The sequence below is a fragment of the Patella vulgata genome, chromosome 8 (assembly GCF_932274485.2).
Source record: "Patella vulgata chromosome 8, xgPatVulg1.2, whole genome shotgun sequence".
Taxonomy (NCBI): Eukaryota; Metazoa; Mollusca; class Gastropoda; family Patellidae; genus Patella; species Patella vulgata.
In genome coordinates, this window is record NC_065886.2 from 53,293,899 (window position 1) to 53,312,975 (window position 19,077).

The 19,077-nt window shown below is 38.1% G+C and overlaps 1 protein-coding gene across 1 annotated transcript; it reads right to left on the reverse strand.

Moving 5' to 3' along the window:
• Positions 1-2,228: 2,228 nt before the first annotated feature.
• Positions 2,229-18,001, reverse strand: LOC126831063 (tubulin beta chain). The gene is made up of 8 exons (XM_056102958.1): positions 17,836-18,001; positions 13,602-13,710; positions 12,349-12,459; positions 8,701-8,945; positions 7,301-7,508; positions 6,661-6,903; positions 5,069-5,254; positions 2,229-2,670 (listed from the first exon to the last, which is right to left on the reverse strand). The coding sequence occupies exons 1-8, from the start codon at positions 17,890-17,892 to the stop codon at positions 2,492-2,494; spliced, it is 1,338 nt and encodes a 445-aa protein (XP_055958933.1). The 5' UTR covers positions 17,893-18,001; the 3' UTR covers positions 2,229-2,491.
• Positions 18,002-19,077: the final 1,076 nt, after the last annotated feature.

The following is a 19,077-nucleotide window of genomic DNA, read 5'->3' on the forward strand; positions in this document are numbered from 1 at the left end:
CGTGTGCATTGTATCATAAGGTTTGTCACTAAGTTAACTGACCTGGTTTCTAATCCCCGGTTTCCTCCCACTACAAAAGACCCCTACGCACAAGCGAATTATTGAAATAAAATTGAACCATATGTTAGTCCCGAAATGACCTTGTGTCGAGTTGACATTGAACACACACACACTCTCTCTCTCTCGCTCTCTCTCTCTCTCTCTCTCTCTTTCTCTCTCCATGAGAAATGGAAACCCTTACATACTCTCTTGATTGTCTTGTTATTCCCTGAAATATTGTAAATCGTGTAATGTGATGCAGATGGCAGAGTTTACATTTAATTGAACTGAACTTAGAAAAAGGAAACTTCTGTTAACAAATAAATTTTCGACCATGTGAAGAATTTGCATTTTTAGAAAATCTGATCTCCAGAGAATGCTATACAGTAATCAGCAACTTCCGCCGTATTGAATGTTAGCTCTCAAGAGGCCGTTGACAAAAGAAAGTAGTAATCATACGTCACATCCGACTGTAAACATTATCCACCATGTTCCCTGATCCCAAGGCCGAGCGCCAACTGTCGACAATAACTGCCAAAATTTAATAACCACAGCTACCGTACTGTAAATAGTCCATTGTGACAAATAACAAGTAAAGTGTTATATTTAATAACCATATCTACCGGACTGTAAATAGTCCATTGTGAAAAATAACAAGTAAACTGTTATATTTAAACATGCATTATGCAAAAGCAAAATCGGCCTATTGTAGGTCTTTCTTTAGGCCTGAAATGTTATAAAAACTATTAATTAGACATTAATTAACTTATCCAGACCCTAATCAGCTCTCGATGTCAAGGCTTGCCTGCGATATTTGTTGGATTACAGTCCGATTTGCAGCAAAACTTTCCTTCGTGATTAACGATTAAATGGATAATCAAGACTATTAGTTTTGTCTTATCGTCTTCAGTAATGATGATCGAGGCTAAGCGGAACTTTCATCCGCTTGGTTCTCGGTTCATAGTGGATCAATTTGACTGAAATTTTCAGCAAGTTGGCTTTACATTATCTAGTTTTTAACTATTATAGTGAGAACTGCCAGCTCTTTATCTTATCTCCCATAATGTATCTTTAAATAATTTAATATCAATAATAGATTGTAACTGTAGATCAAATGACCAAACTTGCTAATCAAAAGTTGATACTGCTAACCAATTGTCCACAGTTATTTTGTTCCCTGATTCCAAGGTCGAGCGCCATCTGTCGACCTTTAGGTGTGACATAGAAAAAGCTTGATTTCGCAGACGTTTAAAGTAATGAATAAAATTATATTTAACGTCCTACTTTTACTCACCGACCGGGCTAATACGTCATGCAGTGTGCTAATACGTCATGCAGTGTGCTAATACGTCATGCAGTGTGCTAATACGTCATGCAGTGTGCTAATACGTCATGCAGTGTGCTATTACGTCGTCACTTCCCCTGCCAACACATCCCCTATCGTCACTTCCCTTGTCGTCACTTCCCCTGTCGTCACTCCCCTTGTCATCACTTCTATTGCCAACCCTTCCCCTTTCGTCACTTCCCCTGCCAACACATCCCCTATCGTCACTTCCCTTGTCGTCACTTCCCCTGTCGTCACTCCCCTTGTCATCACTTCTATTGCCAACCCTTCCCCTTTCGTCACTTCCCCTGCCAACCCTTCCCCTGTCGTCACTCCCCTTGTCATCACTTCTATTGCCAACCCTTCCCCTGTCGTCACTTCCCCTGCCAACACATCCCCTATCGTCACTTCCCCTTTCGTCACTTCCCCTGCCAACCCTTCCCCTTTCGTCACTTCCCCTGCCAACACGTCCCCTGTCGTCACTTCCCCTGTCGTCACGTGTCATCACTTCTATTTAGTTATTTTGTTATCTTTATCTCTCGTGTCGAGAAATTTTATCTACAATCTGAATGAAATGATCCATTAATGCAAGAGTTTAATTGAAGATTTGAACTAGTATTTGGAAGATCATCTTTATCTGGACGCAACAAAAATATCGAATAAACTTCTACCTGAACGAAATCATACATTCAAAACCAAGTCGAACATATGATTGATCTTGATATGGTAGATTTTATTAACCTGTTATTTATACAGCTATATAAATACGACAAATGATAAAAAAACTTATGTTTAATATCTTGATTATAAAATAATGGACGGAATTATAATATTAAAATGAATTGTTTTAGATAAGAAGGCTGGCATAAATGGAAACCCATCAACTCAATAGATAAGTCGACTCTGGGGTAAATGATTGAAAAATCACAATTCTTGCGTACGTGATCGCAATACTCGCATCTTTAAATGTTTAAAATAATCAATGATTTTTTTTACCTCTATATAATCAAGGTCGTGATATACGAAAGTAGGCTACAGAAAATAAACCAATGTTCACGGACGGTCAACTGATTACAAATACACAATAACGTAGCGTCATTCTAAAGTTAGTGACAATACAGTTCATCTTTAATTGGCTTCTCCCTCGTCCTCTTCTTCAAATTCTCCTTCCTCTTCAGCTGTAGCATCCTGGTATTGTTGATATTCAGATACCAGATCATTCATGTTAGATTCGGCCTCCGTAAATTCCATCTCATCCATACCTTCACCAGTATACCAATGGAGGAAAGCCTTTCTTCTGAACATAGCTGAAAATTAGATAATGACGGTGTGATAAACATCGCCTTTGAAGAATACCAGCGGCTGCCTGGCAGGATACGCCCACATTTTCGACAGATGGAAAGAAAGTGATTTTTCCTGCAATCAAGGGCCATAATTCAGGAAATTACAATTCGATATGCGCGAATATTGAAAGGAAATGAGATCTTTGGGTTATAAACTTACATTTCAAGTTTCATAAAAATTGTGACCTCTATAGGGTCCACAACCTTGATATACCATATTTTTACGCTATTTGAGAACGAACGGCGGCCATTTTGTCTGTCAGTTTTGGGCCGATTGTCACGAAATTCGAACTCAACTGTCCTTAGGGTGTAACGGTGATATAATAATACGTTTCTTTAAATCGGATAAAAATTATGACCTCTATAGGGTCCACAAGCTAAAAACATGATTTTTCGTACAATCAGGCGCCATAATTCAGGAGGTTACGTTCCGATATGCGCGAATGTCGAAAGAAACCAAGATCTTTGGGTTATAAACTTACATTTCAAGTTTCATCAAAATAGGATTAAAATTGTGACCTCTATAAGGTCCACAACCTTGATATACCATATTTTTACGCTATTTGAGAACGAACGGCGGCCATTTTGTCTATCAATTTTGGGCCGATTTTCACGAAATTCGAACTCAGCCATCCTTAGGGTGTAACGGTGATATAATAATACGTTTTTTTTAAATCGGATAAAAATTATGACCTCTATAGGGTCCACAAGCTAAAAACGCGATTTTTCGTACAATCAGGGGCCATAATTCAGGAAGTTACGGTCCGATATGCGCGAATATCAAAAGAAACCGAGATCTTTGGGTTATAAACTTACATTTCAAGTTTTAAAAAAATCGGATAAAAATTGTGACCTCTATAGGGTTCACAAGCTAAAAACGTGATTTTTCGTACAATCAGGGGCCATAATCCATGAAGTTTCGATCAATCCTAACGCTTTTCAAAACAAATCTCAGAAAATGTGACCTGTAGAATGTTTACAATTGTTCAGTGGCAGGTCGAGTAACTCCGTGTAACGCGTAAAAAAACCTGATAAATTAAAACAAGTACTGACTCAGGGTATTATAAATTAAAACAAGTAGTGACTCAGTGTATTATAAAAATGTCAACAATAGGAAACAAATGGTGATTCAATGGACAGATAAGTACCATTTTTAACAATCGTTTTAATATACTACGACTTTTACTAGATATTTATCTTACTCCGCTGTTATATTCATACTTGATATTCTTTTCTAAAGGATACTTCACTGGGTGACTAAAACAGATAATTTATCTTACTCCTCTGTTATATCCATACTTAATATTATTTTCTAAAAGATACTGGAGGGGGTACTAAAACAGATAATTTATCTTAAAACAGATAATTTATCTTACTCCGCTGTTATATCCATACTTAATATTCTTTTCTAAAAGATACTGGAGGGGGTACTAAATCAGATAATTTATCTTACTCCTCTGTTATATCCATACTTAATATTTTTTCTCTAAATGATACTGGAGGAGGTGAGTAATGAGTAAGAAGGGGAGGGAGGGGGGGTGTCAATCTGGTTGTAAAAGTAGTGTTTGGAGACTGAAAGTCCTCAATATGGTATTATGGGTTTATATTAATATTAATCCCTACTGATAATCATAATCTAGAAACTACCCCCCCCCTCCACACACACACACACCCCACACACGCGCGCACAGAACACAGGTAGTTATACACACTGATCAGCAATGAATTTTCGCTAGGCCGCTACAATCACTGATAAGGATGACATCGACGCGACTTAAGGAGTCTCAAATATTAACTTTTTTCATGCGACAAATTAAATTCTACAACATTTTTTTTATGTATTGGAAAAATAAATAAAGGCGTTTGACGTATTTGTAGGTAAAAATTATTTCCTATTTAGTGTAAATGGGTATTTAAAATGTATTGGAAAAATAAATAAAGGCGTTTGACGTATTTGTAGGTAAAAATTATTTCCTATTTAGTGTAAATGGGTATTAAAATGACTAAAAGGCAGCATTCCGCCCGAAGCAGTAATGTCTTACGTAAACAATGCACGCGCCATTCAGCCAATGATTGACGCCGCGTGCTGTGACGGCACGTGTTAAGGCAGTCATCTTTGACAGAGATATTACTAGACTCGTAATTCTCTGTGAAACAGATTGGTAGTTATAATGTCGGTAGGACAACACTATTTATTAAGCGGTATAATAGACTAGAACCCAAATAAAAAGTTGGGCAACTTCACAATTGCGCCCACTCCCACCCCACCCGACCCGACCCGCCCCGACCCGCCCCCTGCTACATCACTACACCTGCCACTAGATTCAGCATTATACCTTTACAAAATTACAATTTTAAATACCTGTAAATTGTTCAGAGACTCGTTTGAACAGTTCTTGTATAGCTGTCGTATTACCGATAAATGTCGCGGACATTTTTAAACCCCTAGGTGGAATATCACAGACAGCTGTTTTTACGTTGTTGGGAATCCATTCAACAAAGTAGCTGCTGTTTTTATTCTGAACGTTCAACATCTGTTCATCAACCTCTACAATTGAAATAAAAAACATAAACTTTTTAAAATCAAATTGGGAGTGGGGGGGGGGGGTACGTGACACGAGGTAGGGTCGTCTGTCCAACCTCGTAATTCAGACCAAATGACTTCAACATGAAATATGCCGTCTGCAGTCGTTGGAATTCATTTAGCACCCGTAAAGGATCGTAAATTGGTGTTGACAATAACATCCACAATACAATTCAGAAACTTGCAAGTTATTTACAAACTATGAATACAAAAATATAATGTTTTCCAAAATGACAATAACTGCCAAAATGACAATAACTGCCAAAATTTAATAACCACAGCTACCGTACTGTAAATAGTCAATTGTGAAAAATAACAAGTAAAGTGTTATATTTAATAACCATATCTACCGGACTGTAAATAGTCCATTGTGACAAATAACAAGTAAACTGTTATATTTAACTAATTTAGTATATCCATAATAGATTGTAACAAGATCAAATAACCAACACCGCTAATCAATAGTTGATATTGCTAACCAATTGTTGACAGTTATTTTGTATTTTATTCCCTGAGTCCAAGGTCGAGCGCCACCTGTCGACGACCTTTAGGTGTTACACAGAAAAAGCTCGACTTCGCAGACATTTTAAAGTAATGAGTGAAATTATTTTTAACCCCTCTCTCTATCTCTCTCTCTTTCTCTCTCTCTCTCTCTCTCTCTCTCTCTCTCTCTCTCGTCTTTATACATGTAAATATGCCATCAGATTAAAATACAGATCTATATTTCTTTTCGTTTTATTTATTCTTTCGATGGTCTACACTATATGAAGATCTGACGGGTTGTAGTGGAAGGTCGCGTCAGGGGTTATACGAACAGCTTTTGACCCTATGACGTCAGACATTTGATTAACCATTCAGCGTTGGTGTTTCTAGTGGGTTACCCACAGTTTGGTGTACCTCACGCCAAAAACTCGCCGTAACAGACCGTTTCATTGGCTAATCTCTCATATCATCCAAAACTCGGGTTATATAACAACTCTTCCAGATCCCAGTGTAGTAAAGACAAGTAAAACGAAATTTTGAACTATAAAAACGAAACAAAATATTAAAATCAGATTGTTCTATTTGTGAAATGTAAAATTGCTATGGCTGTCAGGTAAGACGATCTACAACAATAAACTTTTAAGTGATGAAAGCTTCGATAAGTTCACCCACCATCTTGTGCTGTAATCAGGCCATTGTTACATTGGCCATTTCAAGTCTCCTACTATGTGTATACTATATTTACATAGACCATGCTCAAATTAGATTATATGTGCAATCTGAAACAATTTACCAATCCATAAACAAGTTTTAGCTTTAAATGTTTCAGTGGTTATCGACAAGTTTAATTAACTACACGTACAGCTTAGGTTTTAAATTGGTAATACCTTTCATAGACATACGTCCTCTGAAGAGAGTACTAACGGTCAGGTACCTGCCATGTCTAGGGTCACAGGCCGCCATCATGTTTTTGGCATCAAATACTTGTTGCGTCAGTTCAGGTACAGTAAGGGCACGGTATTGCTGAGAACCACGGGATGTGAGAGGAGCAAAGCCAGGCATGAAGAAATGTAACCGAGGAAACGGTACCATGTTTACAGCAATCTTCCTCAAATCGGCATTCAACTGACCTGAATAAAGAAATAAAACGATTATAATATACTGGGTATTCTTTCTAAATTTCAATTAATTAATCACTTATCTATCTATTTTGAGGGGGGGGTGACCGAATGGTTAGCACGTGCGCGCTGTATCATAAGGTCTGGCATTGAGTTAAAGTGGCGTGGTTTCGATTACCCGGTTTTACATGACAAGGAGTCAGGTCAGCTGTCCAACCTCATGGGTTTTCTCCGGGTCCTCCGATTTCCTCCCACTGCTAAAGACCCCTACGCGCAAGCGAATTATTGAAATACAATTGAACCATTTAGTGTAGGCCATCGAAAGTATAAAAAAAAGAACGAAACGAAAAATCTGTTTTTTAATCAGATTGTATTATTTTTAAAAAAAGAAGACTTTATGAACGTTTACCTGGAAAACGAAGACAGGTTGTAACGCCAGACATGGTAGCTGATATAAGATGGTTGAGATCCCCATAGGTGGGCGTGGTTAGTTTCAAGGTACGGAAACAAATATCATACAGAGCTTCGTTATCAATACAATATGTCTCGTCTGTATTCTCTACTAGTTGGTGAACTGATAAAGTGGCATTGTATGGTTCAACAACTGTATCTGATACCTGTAATATAAGATAAAGTGGCATTGTATGGTTCAACAACTGTATCGGATACCTGTAATATAAAGATAAGGTGACATTGTATGGTTCAACAACTGTATCTGATACCTGTAATATAAAGATGATGATAATAAACCAGCTTGTAGTGTTGGTGGTGGTGGTGACTGCCAGTTCCAGTGATAACATTGTCCAATGTCTCCATAAAACAACTCGTGAGTTGAACAAGCCCTGAGACACTATACAATTATTTAAGTTTCTATATTATCCATATGTATCATATGTTCTATATTTATGTATAGTATATATTTATAATGTGTACATGTATCTAAATCAAACAGGGGGGTTACAAATAGGCAGGCAGAGAGAGAGATAGAGAGGGGGAGAGAAATGGGGTTTAACAACAAACCAGGTCATTTCGAGACTAATATAGGCATAGCCTGTTCCCCAATCCAAATTCAGATTTAATGAATAAAATTGTCCAAACTTTCTTCTGTTTTGCGCGCTAAGGACGGTAAGGAGCGGAAAGGCTAGTGAATACAACAGGGAGAAAGATGTTGAGGCCAAGATATTTCTTCTCTACTTTCATTTCCCATCTGAATAAGTAGAATCCGTTTCCTTTCCAGCCCCTCGGGTCATCAGACCTTATAACAGGGTAATCAGGCTTCTGGCCAACCCCTCGGGTCATCAGACCAGGGTCTTTTAACATATCAGTTGATCAAATGTTTCAGAAACAAAATAAATATTTGCATTTTCATTTTCATTAAAATTGTAACTCCATCATGTGAGTATACTTTGACAATAACACAATCTAAAAAAACACAGATCCTATTTCGTTTAGATTTTTATAGTTCAAAATTTCGTTTTACTCGTGTTTACTTCACTAGGATCTGGAAGAGTTGTTATATTACCCGCGTTCTGGTTGAGTTGGGGATTAGCAAATGAAACGGTCTGTCACGGCGAGTTTTTGGCATGAGGTGCACGAATTATGGATATACTACTAGAAACATTAACGCTGGTTGGTAAATTAAATGTCTGGCGTCATAGGGTCATAAGTCGGTCTTTTGACCCCTGACGCGACCTTCACTACAACCGGTCAGATCGTCATGTAGTGTAGGCCATCGAAAGTATAAAAAACGAAACGAAATATGATCTGTATTTTAAACAGATTATTAAACAGATATGTAGAGAATATTACCTTTGGAGAAGGTACAACAGAGAAGGTGTTCATGATTCTATCTGGGTATTCCTCTCTGATCTTACTGATGAGCAGAGTTCCCATACCAGCTCCAGTACCTCCTCCTAGAGAATGAGTCAGCTGAAATCCCTGGATACAATCACAGCTTTCAGCTTCTTTCCGTACAACATCTAACGCTGAGTCTATTAATTCAGCTCCTTCTGTATAATGACCTTTAGCCCAATTATTACCAGCACCACTCTGACCTGAAATATTATCACAGAACATGGTTAAATGAATTTTTGAGAGTTTGACGCTTTTCTTTCTATACGCTAGGTTTCCACTGTCGCACGATGCGTTACAATAGGATTGTCTCTATCAGAGACTTTTGGCAAGCGGATTTGTCCCATCCGTATCCCGTATCCGTATCGTATACGTGATACGTTGCGTCAATGTAGTTTTAGAGTTTTGGCAGATTTTAGCAATTTTTGGTTTCACTAGTGTATTATTTCAGAAAGTTTAGCCCGTAGATCAATCAGTATGCAGACAGGCGGGAAAAATATGAAAATTCCGAGAAAAACCCATCAAAAATAATGATTAAATTCCAGTCGTTATCACTGTTAAAATCACATCAAATATACACCTTCGTGTTCTAGGATACACACAGATTCATAAAAACGGTATGATGCAATATTTCAGCGTCTAAAAGTAGCAAAAAAGACGGGAAAAAGACGACAGTGTTATACGGACCATTTCCGTATGAAAGCCGTTCGATACGTGCTGCCGTATCCATGTGCCGTATCACGTATGAGAAATACACAGACATTGATGACGTCACACGCAAAATCCATACGGATACGCGATACGGACCAGGAAATTAGGCTTGCCAAAAGTCTCTATTGAGTCCACGATCTGGTACGTGTAAATACGTTCGGATATATATACGGGACCTCGGTTTGTCGTCCCATACGAACGACTAGACAGCTGTCCTTTGTCAGGCCCTCCGGCCTGCACCACTGACAAAGGGAAATCACGTCGAAAAATCTCGACGAACTTACTTGGTCAATACAGAAAATCCCGAGGGACTTTTTTGGCCAACAATGGGATAGAGTGCTTACTAACTGAGACACTTCGGCTCCCGATAGATCGAGGAATGCTGAATATCGATAGCGTTCGTCTTTTCATGACCACATAATGTTTCACGCCAAATTTGAAAAAGAGTCCGATAAAAACTCTAGCCTCTGGCTTTTTCGACAAAGGAGGCATAGCTATATCGTGTATGTCCGTCTTCATTAGCAAAGTCGGTGCAGAAAAGTAGGACGTTAAACCTCATTTTATTTCATTTCCTCGGCTTTACATGACAGAGGTATGCCCATATGGCCGAAAACTTATAGTTTTAACGAATTGGGGTCACGATAGGGGTATGCATTGATAACAAGCGTTGCACGATGTTGCGGAGTGTAACCACCCACCCCAATTGCCGAAAACAGAAAACAGTTTAGAGAATTTTTCTTCAAATTTGATGTGAAACATTGGGGTAATGAGAGGGCGAAGACTTTAAATATTCAGAGTTATGCAACCTTCCGGAGTTATCTACCTTTTCAGATATCTTGAAGGCATAAAGGATCCTTAACTTAGTTTCCCTTTATAAGACATAGCTGGTGTGTGGGCGTATTTCAAGTTGTCTTTTAGGGTCAGCAGCTGTCAAGACCGAACTGGTGTGTGGGTGTATTTTAAGTTTAGCGTGACTATCTTTATATAAATGTTAAAGTTGGAACTTCCGCCTGATAAATGTTACAAACTGTGTTTTAACGCGGCACTTAGATAACTGGTCAAATATTAATTTGTTTACTAAAAGAACAGTTTTAAATGGGCTGTTTCAAGAAATTTAATTCTTCTTTCCGTAAATCTAGGCAATATATAGCTTACAAATATGGGTGGGGAGCCACGGTGACTAAGTGGGTAAGATGCTGGCTCGATAGCCTGGAGGTCGAGTGTTCGATCCCTGCATTGGTCGATAAAGTACATCGGGATTTTCCGACGTGGTTTCCCCTTGTCAGTTGTCTAGTCGTTCGGATGGGACGAAAAACCGAGGTCCCGTGTGTATATTGGCGTACACGTAAAATATCCCCTGGCAGTTGGAATTCGATATAAGAGTAGGTCATAGCGCCGCGGCCCTGGGAAAATTGTCTCATAGCACACTGTGTGGTGTATGGGTCTAACTGGTCGTAATAACATGCTACAACAGGACTGTTATCGTGTTAAGCCTACTTCTGGGTTGGCATATAGAGACCAGTACCAGACCCAGTCGTAGATCTTTAATAATGAACACCTAGTAGCTCCTTAACGGGATGATAGAGCTCGTCGTCACTGGTTCTGTGATATTAACCAATGTATATTTATTAAATTGCAGAAAGACCCTCGAGAAATTTGGCCTCGTAATTTAATCGCAGACAAATAAACAGGGTTTTTTTACATTCGCATTCATGTTAGCATTTAGCATTTTAATTTTGAGTTTGATATTAACTAACAGACTTATGAGGAGGCATACGCAAGGGCGTTACGGTTATCGGACAAAACATTTTGCGAAATTTCACAACATATCCATGTACAAATCCTTAGGACGTCGTAGAGTTTAAAGCTGCAATATGCTAGAAGATATTTTCCAAACTTAAAAGTATGTTAAATCATGTATTCAAATCCAGTAAATATTACAGGTTAGCGATGGCATCGAGAGTTGATTATAGTCTGGATAAGTTAATTAATGTCTAATTAATAATTTAGATAATATTTCAGGCCTAAAGAAAGACCTGCAATAGACATATTTAGCTCTTGCATAATGTATGTTTAAGTATTCAGCCTATATGGATTTATATTTGTTATTCATCTGGAGTATTCTGCCTTTAATTATGAAAAAAAAACGGAAATGGATGAATCACTTAGGTCACAATAATCAAAGTTAACACCAGTTGTGGCATTTATCATAAATACAGATGTTTTAATAATTATAATGTACAGGTATCATTATTTTGGAGCAAATGCAGGTGCATTTCCGGATGTTGTTTCTCCAAAAGATCAGACAGACATCAATCTGGTCGTGCATTTTTTTTAAAAAAAATAAAAAAACACAAATAAGTATGGGTTTTATCATATTTTTAAGTTTAATTTACGCAGTAATTTAAAGAAACCGAAACAATTCTATTTTTTCTTCCTTTTCTAGTGACGTGTGGTTTGTTCTAGACATGTACCATCTAATTTATTTGTTAAGTTCTTCTGATTAAAACATTTATCTGTTATATTGCATTTATAGACTGGAGATCACGTGGCTAAGTGGGTAAGATGCTGGCTCGCTAGTCTGGAGGTCGGGTGTTCGATCCCTGCATTGGCCAAGAAAGTTCATCCAGATTTTCCAGCGTGGTTTCCCCTTGTCAGTGATGCTGGGCGGAGGGCCTGACAAGGACAGCTGCTGCTGTCTAGTCGTTCGGATGGGACGAAAGACCGAGGTCCCGTGTACACGTAAAAGATCCCTTGGCAGTTGGAATTCGATATAAGAGTAGGCCGTAGTGCCCAGTTTAGGAGCAGAACAGTAGGACGTTAAACCCCATTTCATTTCATTTGCATTTATAGACAAAAGTAAAATTTCCAACCTCCAGCTCGAGTTATACATACCAAAAACAAAATTATCAGGTCTAAAAAGTTGTCCAAATGGTCCTGATCTAACTGAATCCATGGTTCCTGGTTCTAAATCTATTAATATAGATCTGGGCACATATTTACCACCTGAAAATACAAATATTATCAGATTAATTAGAGTTAAGTTTTTTTACAATTGGCACATGAAGAGGACGTTTTTTTTGTTTGTTTGTTTGTTTTTTTTAGGGGGGGGGGCGGTGTTTTTTGGGGTTTTTTGTGTGGGTGGGGGGGGGAAGTGAAAGTTAACGTGTACATGTAGAATACGAAGGAGACAGAATTCGCCAGGGCAGTCGTCTGGGTCTTGTCTTTAAACACGCAAATAAATCAATTTATACAGTGTTAGTGATACAGAGAGAGGGACACGGGGTTTAACGTCCACTCGACACACACTAGGTCATTTCTGGACTAACACATGGTACAATTTTATTTCAACAATTCGCTGGCGCGTATTGGTCTTTCTTAGCAGTGGGAGGAAACCGGAGAACCCGGAGAAAACCCACGAAATTGAACAGGCGACCAAACCCTTTGTCACGTACAATCGAGGAATCAAAACCACGTCAGCTGATTCAATAACAGACTAGGTCTATTCCAATTTAAAGTCTCCTGCTAGTGTATATATATTTTTGTAATATTTGGAATAATGTTAGATAGTATTATCATTTGGAAAATTGGGGAAGACATTAATTCTATTCGACATATTGCCTATTGGAAGTCGCGATTATTTATCCCTTATGTTATTCGAGTTGTGATCTCAAATGTTATGCAAGGGAGGTAACCATTAAAAAGCATGTTTCGTCAACACGTGTACTATACTAGGGATTGTTTTTTAAATGTATTGCCGTCTACCCTTCCCGCCTATATGCGTTTTGAACTCAGCAACCTATGTTAATCCTGCGAGTTGTTGGTCCACCCCGGATTCCAGACCGGGACAATCTAGTATGAGCAAGGGGGAGTGGTCCGATTTGGAACTCAGCACGTGTACTATACTAGGGATTGTTTTTTAAATGTATTGCCGTCTACCCTTCCCGCCTATATGCGTTTTGAACTCAGCAACCTATGTTAATCCTGCGAGTTGTTGGTCCACCCCGGATTCCAGACCGGGACAATCTAGTATGAGCAAGGGGGAGTGGTCCGATTTGGAACTCAGCAGCCTATGTTAATCCTGCGAGTTGTTTGTCCACCCCGGATTCCAGACCGGGACAATCTAGTATGATTATATATATCATTACCCGTAGCTTCATTATAATAAACATTGACTCTCTCTAGTTGTAGATCGGAATCACCGTGATATGTTCCTGTAGGGTCAATACCATGTTCATCTGATATCACTTCCCAGAACTAAAATTAAAAACAGCAATGTCTATAACTTAAAATATCATCATAATGATTGTATTCGTGTAACTTCGAACAGGTGCCCGTGTAACATGGCTATCAGTGATAGGCTTGTAATTGAAAATAACTGTATTATGCAAGAGCTAAATCTGCCTATTGCAGGTCTTTCTTTAGGCCTGACATGTTATCTAAATTATTAATTAGACATTAATTAACTTATCCAGACTATAATCAACTTACGATGCCATCGCTGGAGTACGATGTTTACTGGATTTGAATACATTTTGTGATAGATGATTTAACGTCAAAATCGATAGGCCCTAATCGAGATTTTTTTTTTTTTTTTGATTTTTTTATCGCAATAACTTTAGCAATGATGAGCGATGCTGTTCCTAAAATTCAATCGCTAATATCTCGGTTCAGAGTGGAGCAATTTGAATGAAATTTTCAGCATATTCTATTTACGTTACCTGTTTTTTTTTTAACTATTATTATAGTGAGAACCTTCAGCTCTTTATCTAATCGCACATAATGCCCTTTTAATTATGATAGTATGCTTTTAACTTAAGACTTTGGAACAAGAATATCAGCTGTAACTTAAAACATAGCAATCTATAACGGCCGCAATACTATATACCGGAAAACACAGGAAAACACAGGATTAGTGTTTTTCCGGTGTTTTCCGGTATTCAGTATAACATTGTGTTTTCCGGTAGTTTTCCGTTTCTTTCCGGTGTTTTCCGGTTGTTTTCCTGTGTTTTTTAGTGTTTTCCGGTATATAGTATAGCCCCTATAACGGCGTGTGTGTAACTTAAAACGTCGCGGCTATCTATAACGATGTGTGTTTTAATATATCGCTATTCATAACCGTATACTTATAACTTAAAACACTGCTATTATAACGGTGTGTGTATGTAGCTAGGAACGCGGCTATCTGTAATGCCCCCCTGTTAGACCAGAGTGGCGTCCTTACTGCGCTGCTGCGACCGTACGGCGACCAGAAAATGCACAAATTCGCCGACAAACGTGAACACAACGCGAGAAAATTAAAAATTTGAATAAAGTCGCGTTCTCACAGCTTTCCATGTCAGATCGCAGAATCTCGGCGTTTGTTTTGAACGTGCTCAAAACAAATGCCATCATTGGCGACCACGGAGACCACAGCACGATATCTGGTGTTTCCACCGCACTTTTACACTTGACGCGCTCTGAGACCATTTTTCGTCGCCGTAGCAACGCAGTAAGGACGGGGGTATAATGACGTGAAGGGGGATTGGGTGGCCGAATAGTTTAACGTGTGCGCGTTAGATTATAAGGTGTCTCATCGAGTCAAGTGCCGTGGTTTCCATTCTCCACTTTTACTTGGCAGGAGTAAGGTCGCCTACCCAACCTCGAGGTTTTTCTCCGACCGTTATCCGTGCAGCTTTACGGTTGTGCTGATATTTTCGGATATGAGCACAACCGTAAATGGTTTATTGCTGTCAAGGGAGAATAGATTTTAGTACTTCTATGTCTGTCTTATACGCAGCACAATTTGTTTATTTGAATTATCCCTAAAAAAGAAGTCTGAAGTGGTCAATATAACATTTATCGTATTATCTGATCAAGTATATTTTAACTAAAAGTTATCAGTGTTACTACAAATCATATAATTTAAAGCAGCTAAGTCTCTAACTCAATATCAACCAAAGTCTTCGACATTGAAAACACGAATTATTTGTCAATTTAAATCAACATTGATGTTGTGATCTTACCGGGAAAATATGGGCTTCTGATATCCAATATTTAAGACAAAATAAACATTTTACCATTGGCACACGGATCGTGTACCATAATGCGTTTCCGCGCCATTTGTAACAAGGGACTGGAAGAACGAGGCTAGACGTATTCCACAAGTCATGTCAAACGGTAACGCCATATTCGTATCTGGAGAGCATGCGCAATAAATACTATCGGCGTAGCCTGGTATAACCAGACGCTAGAGATTGCCATTCACATGGGAATTTTGGCGTATTTCGCCGAACATAACTGATTAGAAATTAGAGTAAAAACGGAAACGATTGATTGTAAATCAGTTTATATATATACATTCATATTACATTATTATATGCGTTGCGACCCATTTGTGTCAATTTCTCTGTCCCAATTTTAGAGCTAAACGCAATTGATTAAAGTGTGGTTTCTGATACCGAGAAAAGTTTTTGATAAAAGAATAAGTAATATAATGCTAATCGTATCGAGAAGAGGTTTATTGAAGCGCGTTCATATCGTGTAAACTTGAACAATTGTTAATGATTACCTTTCAATGATTATAAATATCGTTGACCATTACAGTTTAATCAAATCTTTCATAGTAGGATTAAGGTTAGTCGTTTTCGATCAATGTTCTGATGTTTTTTCTAATCTCGTCATTTAAAACCGGGATTAACTGATGAATAACCTCTCTGGCCACAACAAATATTCCCATGAATAACGGGACATTAGAGTACAGTGTGTGAATGATATCTTACCCCCATTAACCTACGGACGGGACAGATATATCAATAATATATTACATATTAATTACTTCCCCTTTGTCCACGTTAATCTGGTCCTGTTTGGTTGATTTTCCCTGTCATGGTTAACGACAGAATCAAAATGTATCTCTTTCTTGTATTTTTATTATTATTATTATTTAGTCTTATAGTGTTCATTGTCGCTTGTTTCTGGTCTGACTTTATATGTGAGAAATTGGGTTTTCTGCACCAACCGGACTGAAAGTCCCACTTTTGTGCACCAACCGGGCTGAAAGCCCCACTTTTGTGCACCAAACGGGAAGAATGTCCCACTTTTCTGCACCAACCGTGGTGAAAGTCACACCTTTCTGCACCAACCGGGCTGAAAGTCCCACTTTTCTGCACAAACAAGAATAATGATGACGGCTTTATGACAGACAGACCACCATTAAGTTGTTCTTGTTATATAAAAGAACATGGACGGAAAACTAAAAAAAATCAGATTCAAAGTAAATTATAGGATTTGGTGCCTCTTCACCAAAAGAATTATCTATGTACAAAACATAATCCACAATTACATTTTATTATACAAATACGACCATAAATACTTCGGTAGTTCTCTTCCTGTTGTAGTCGTTCTGATGTACATATGTACACGTTGTCGTGCACGTAAAAGAACACTTGGAATTCGAATAAGAAATGAAACTTTTTTGCTCCAGGGAAAATTAGTGTCAAGGGTTCTTTTACGTGCACGCCAATATGTACACGGAGCCTCGGGGTTCTTTTTGTCTTATCCGAACGAGTAGACGTCCTCCGTCATTTACAAATGAAAACCAAACCGGTAAAATCCCGAGAAAATGAAATGAAACGGGGTTTAACGTCCTACTCCTAAACTGGGCTAATGAAGACGGGCATATGCCATACAGTGTGCTATGGGGGACAATTTGCCCGGACAGCGGCGCTACGGGCCTACTCTTATATCGAATTCCAACTACCAAGGGATCTTTTACGTGCACGCCAATGTGTACACGTCCCATCCGAACGACTAGACAGCTAGGAATTCGAATAAGAGTAGGCCATATAGCGCCGCTATCTGACAAAATTCCCCTCACAGCACACTGTATGACGTAGCCCAGTCGGTGCAGAAAAGTAGGAAGTTAAACCTCATTTCATTCCATTTGTTTTTCTATGAATGAGTTGAAGTATGACGTGGCTAGAAATACTTTCCTTTTCCATCCAGCTTGGGCTATTTACGTCATAGCAGTCGCGAGGCAATGGTCACCCACAGACTCACCTGTTTGTGTTTTATAATTTATAATTTATATAGTGTTTTATAGCATGACTTTCAAATGCTACCATTTCATATTTTAAAAAAAAACTATTTACAATACATTTTAGATTTGAAAAAAAAATTTGAAAATATTTTCGATTGATTTTAGTTTGAAAACATATTTTAAAAATATTTTAGTTTGAAAACATATTTTAAAAATATTTTAGTTTGAAAAGATATTTTAAAAATATTTTAGTTTGGAAACATATTTTAAAATTATTTTAGTTTGGATTGATTACTTACAAGTTAAATTTTGTTTCAATTTTTAAAAAAAAAATAAAGTAGACAATAAACTTATGTATTTACCTTTGCTCCTATTTGATTGCCACATTGACCGGCCTGCATATGTACAATTTCCCTCATGATGATGTGAATAGTATTATGAACACCGATAATCTTCGATCACTGACTTGAAGTCAATATCAAGTGCGCTCGTTCGTTCGTTGCTAGAGTGTTACGTCCACTTCTACCAAGGCTGATGTCGTAGACAAGAAATATCAAGTGCGGTCGCGCTGTCATTTTTATACTCCCATTTATGCTTATCGCTAATCTGATTTTTAGTGTATCCTTGCGCCCGAAACATAGTGCTAATATTCAAATCGGATTAAAGATTAGGAATAAAACTTATTTATAATATGAAGTTATTTATTTATTTTTTCCAAATATTTGTAGAGAGAGTTTTTTTAACGTATATTTCAATTTTTCACGTAGGTCAAAAGTTATTTTCTGTGTATGAAACAGTGACAACACTGGTAGTCAATGCCCATGGACACAAAATATTTACGTTAGAAATACATGAAATTCTTAAAAAGTAATAAATATTTTTGAAAATCTTCTTAGTATTAACTCCCCGTGTACTGATTATTATTCGGGATCTTGAGACGTACATGCTGTCATATATAATATTAAATCTGAGTAAATGAAAAAATTAAGAAAATATATGAAAAGAGATGTCTAATCCTTTGATCCACCTGACAATACCTTTCAATCTTTAATCACTATATGATGAACCAAGGGACTAAGTAGGATTAGTATGCATTGTTAAAATGCAGCTAAAAGTAACGTGGGTTAGGCAATAAGCCCCGCATTTGATCATTGTGGCGGAATACGCAGTTTTTATACAAGTTTTAGGGGGGGGGGGCGAATGGTTATCGCGTGCGCGTTGTATCATAAGGTCTGTCATTGAGTCAACTGGCGTGGTTTGGAATCCCAGGTTGTACGTGACAAAGGAGTAGGGTCACCTGTCCAACCTCGTTGGGTTTTCTCCGCGTCCTCAGGTTTCCTCCCAGAAATGACCAAGTTTGTGTTGACTGCACATTAAATCCCATTTCTGTCACTTCCCCGGTTTCCTCCCAGTGCTAAAGACACCTACGCACAATTATTGAAAGCAAATTGAACCAGAAATGACCAAGTTTGTGTTGACTGCACATTAAATCCCATTTCTGTCACTTCCCCGGTTTCTTCCCAGTGCTAAAGACACCTACGCACAATTATTGAAAGCAAATTGAACCATATGTTAGTCCCGAAATGACCTAGTTTGTGTCAAGT

What these genes read in the sequence shown, in the direction of transcription:
- LOC126831063 (XM_056102958.1), bottom strand. Translation starts at nt 17,892, where the DNA reads ATGAGGGAAATTGTACATATGCAGGCCGGTCAATGTGGCAATCAAATA. An exon ending in GCAATCAAATAGGAGCAAAG is followed by an intron (nt 13,711 to 17,835) that starts GTAAATACATAA and finishes TTTTAATTTTAG; the next exon opens with TTCTGGGAAGTGATATCAGA. An exon ending in AGTCTCTGAACAATTTACAG is followed by an intron (nt 2,671 to 5,068) that starts GTATTTAAAATT and finishes TCTAATTTTCAG; the next exon opens with CTATGTTCAGAAGAAAGGCT.